We start from the raw sequence: 2,925 nt of genomic DNA, 5'->3' as shown, positions 1-2,925 counted from the left end.
TGCAAAAGAACGCAAAATTCGATTGATTTTGGTGATCAATTTTCAGTTGTCCAAAAATTTGGCATATGTTTGCAAATATTTTCAATTTTGCAAACTTTTGCGAAATTTTGCCATTCCGATGCAAAATTTTGCGAACTTTTGCCTTCAGGATATTTCGGTGGGAATGGGTACAGCGCCGCCATATTGAGTTTTTTCTTGACAGTCATGGTGGCGTTCTGAAGCAGGTTGCATCGTTTTGTCAATTTTGTTCAAATTTAATTGAATTTCGCAAAAAAAAAATCAATGCAAGAACGAGAAAAAGAAAAGCTTTATACTTTGTGCTGCGAGTTTGGTGTTACTGAGTTATTTGAAGGACTTGTGGGTGAGTAAATGAATTTGTTTTGTAACATAACCTCTTAGAAAGTGAGCTCCAGGAAATTTATCTTTTAATTCCACAAATTCTTTTTATTTTGTCACAGAGAAGCAAGTCACGGTGACTCGTTTGAGAGAGGCTGATGAGAATGATATCGAGGTGCTACTCCCCGCACATGGAGCGAGAATAACTTTCAAAAAGAGGTGGAAGGACTGGATAGCCGGCGCAGCTTCTGTTGCAGAAGATTTCCTTTTGGAACAAAGGAGAGCTGCGAGGCCTTCAACGTGGACTTCAATCCACGTTGAAGATATTCTTGAATGTGCCGAAGGATCCCGCGTAAAGAAATACTATTCTCAAAAAGGTTCCCTAGATGATCGTCACCGCGACATACTTATAAAGATTATAATTCAATATGCCAGAGATCACAACGTGGAGCTCACATGCAAGATCATGAAAACAGTTTCAATGGAAATAGAGGATATTTTCCCTAATGAGAAAAAGGTAAGTGCAGAAATTAATGCAGATCTCACAAGATTTAACCATGCTTTGTGTCAGGAGCGCTACTATCAACCGAAAGGCCACACAAGAAAATCCTATGGAGGACTTCTCTATTGCAAATTCTCTAACTGGAAGCGAGCACAAAAGAGAAAGAGGACCGGAGATAATTCTACTCAGCGCATGGTTGAAGATCTGCAAAATTTAGAAGAGGAAAGTGGTGAGGATCTTTGTAGTCTGAAGGAGATTTTAAAGACAGCTGTTTCTGAAGAAATTTTCTCTGAAAATACTTTGGACTTTTGGGACAAGACATTCCCTCTGAGACAACATGATTTGTGCAATGGTGCTCTTGATGACATTGTAAACGAGTGGCCACTTTACGCCCACAAAAATGGGAAATTTCTGGTAAATTATTCGGTTTTTATAAATTCTTTTTATTTTAATAAAATATTTTTTTTATAGATCGCTGGAGATTTTGATAAACTATATCCTGAAAGTCAATCTTTACACAATAAGTGGGAAACATTTTTCGATCAAATTGCTCCAATTTTGAAGAGATTCATAAAAGATCCTACCTCAAAGAAAGCGTTGCGAGATATTCTTGATTATGGAACAGATGATGCTAGTAAGTTTGTCGGTTAAAAAAGTAAATTGATATGCTTCGAGAATTAAGATATTTATTGCTAATCTAATTTTATTTTATTTTTGATTTTACTCTTGCAGATTCCAAACAGAAAGCTCTGTTTTTGCTCCTGCATGCGGTTTTGAAGCCCCACGTTGTGTTCCACAAGAAATTACAAATGAAGACTATGAGATCAAAACCGACTATAGCTGATTCTCAATCGTGCATGCTGATAGACCTACAGGAAAACAACGAAGATCTGGAAAACCATCTGAAAATGCGTCAAAAGGCATTGGACGACACCAACAGGACATTTCATCCCATAATTTACCGACTGGAACCTTCGTCGTACCGGGTATATTGTATGAGGTATTTGAATTTCGAAGTTGATACCCTCGAACAGGCTGTTGATCTTGCCTTCAAGGCGTATCACGTTATGCATAAAGGTCAATATGCATTGGAATGTGAGGATGTATGGTATTTTATCCGAATTTATTTCTATGGCCTTGAACTTGAGACAGACAAAGAAAAATTTGCTGGACGTATTAATGATTTTCTTCAAGATGTGAATAATAGTATCGACAACAGTTAAAATGTTCTGTTCAAAGTGTAAAAATCCCGTGCCATTTACGGACGTTGATAGTTATACTCAACATTTAAAAAGTTTGCATGGCCAAAAAATATTCTTATGCGGTCAGGACAATTGTTCACAAAGATTTCAGCACATAAAGTCTTTTAAAAAACATCTGAATGGACATTATAAAAATACTCAAGAAACTTTTGAAGAACAGTCAAGTAATTATGTGAATAATGATGATATTGAAATGCATTTGGTTAATGTCAATAATGTCCCTACCGCTCCTGTTTTAAATATTGAAGAGTTGTCTGCAGAATTTAAAAACAAAATGACTGTAAATCTGTTAACACTTCATTCTAAAAATAATTTTTCACGAGAAGACGTATTGTTTGTGAAAGAAATCATAAAGGACACAACTAAATTTTGTGGGGGCATATTATCGCAACACTTTAAAAATGACTTACCCAAATCTAAAAAACTTGATTTTGAAACTGTTACGAACATGCTAGATCAGCCTTTTTCAGGACAAGAGACAGAATATGAATTTGTTGAATATTTAAAAACATTTAATATTTATCAAGATATTGAGGAATTTTGCATTAATGATGGAGACGTAGCACATCTACTACCCCTCAATTTAATCTTTAAAAAATTCTTAGAACTTCCCAACGTTTTTCAAAACATGTATGATCACTTATTGAAATCAGTAAGTACAACAACTCATCTGATTAATTTTACCAATGCCAAGACTTATATGACTAGCCATATTAGACTACCAGACAAAATTGTTTTCGCATTTCTGCTATACAGCGACGATTTTGAAATTAATAATCAGACTGGTCCACATGCTACCACTCATTCAATAAAGGGAGTCTATAT

At 35.4% G+C, this 2,925-nt stretch overlaps 1 protein-coding gene across 2 annotated transcripts; it reads left to right on the top strand.

Annotated features, from left to right (window-relative positions):
- Positions 1 to 263: 263 nt before the first annotated feature.
- On the top strand, positions 264 to 2,672 carry LOC129808782 (uncharacterized). 2 transcript variants are annotated; one of them, XM_055858636.1, is made up of 4 exons: positions 264 to 853; positions 908 to 1,252; positions 1,310 to 1,472; positions 1,571 to 2,672. In XM_055858636.1, exons 1-4 carry the CDS (start codon positions 803 to 805, stop codon positions 2,059 to 2,061), a joined length of 1,050 nt encoding a protein of 349 aa, XP_055714611.1. In that variant the 5' UTR covers positions 264 to 802; the 3' UTR covers positions 2,062 to 2,672. The 2 variants fall into 2 exon arrangements, with proteins under 2 accessions (XP_055714611.1, XP_055714610.1); XM_055858635.1 differs by having other exon boundaries at positions 264 to 1,252.
- The last annotated feature ends 253 nt before the right edge of the window (positions 2,673 to 2,925 follow it).

Source organism: Phlebotomus papatasi, chromosome 5 (assembly GCF_024763615.1).
Source record: "Phlebotomus papatasi isolate M1 chromosome 5, Ppap_2.1, whole genome shotgun sequence".
Classification (NCBI taxonomy): Eukaryota; Metazoa; Arthropoda; class Insecta; order Diptera; family Psychodidae; genus Phlebotomus; species Phlebotomus papatasi.
The sequence above is the reverse complement of the archived record's forward strand: the minus strand, read 5'-3'. Positions and strand labels throughout refer to the sequence as shown.

Coding starts and splice junctions, on each gene's coding strand:
- LOC129808782 (XM_055858635.1), top strand. CDS start 803: ATGAAAACAGTTTCAATGGAAATAGAGGATATTTTCCCTAATGAGAAA. Junction 1,253..1,309: donor ACAAAAATGGGAAATTTCTG/GTAAATTATTCG, acceptor TTTTTTTTATAG/ATCGCTGGAGATTTTGATAA. Junction 1,473..1,570: donor TTATGGAACAGATGATGCTA/GTAAGTTTGTCG, acceptor TTACTCTTGCAG/ATTCCAAACAGAAAGCTCTG.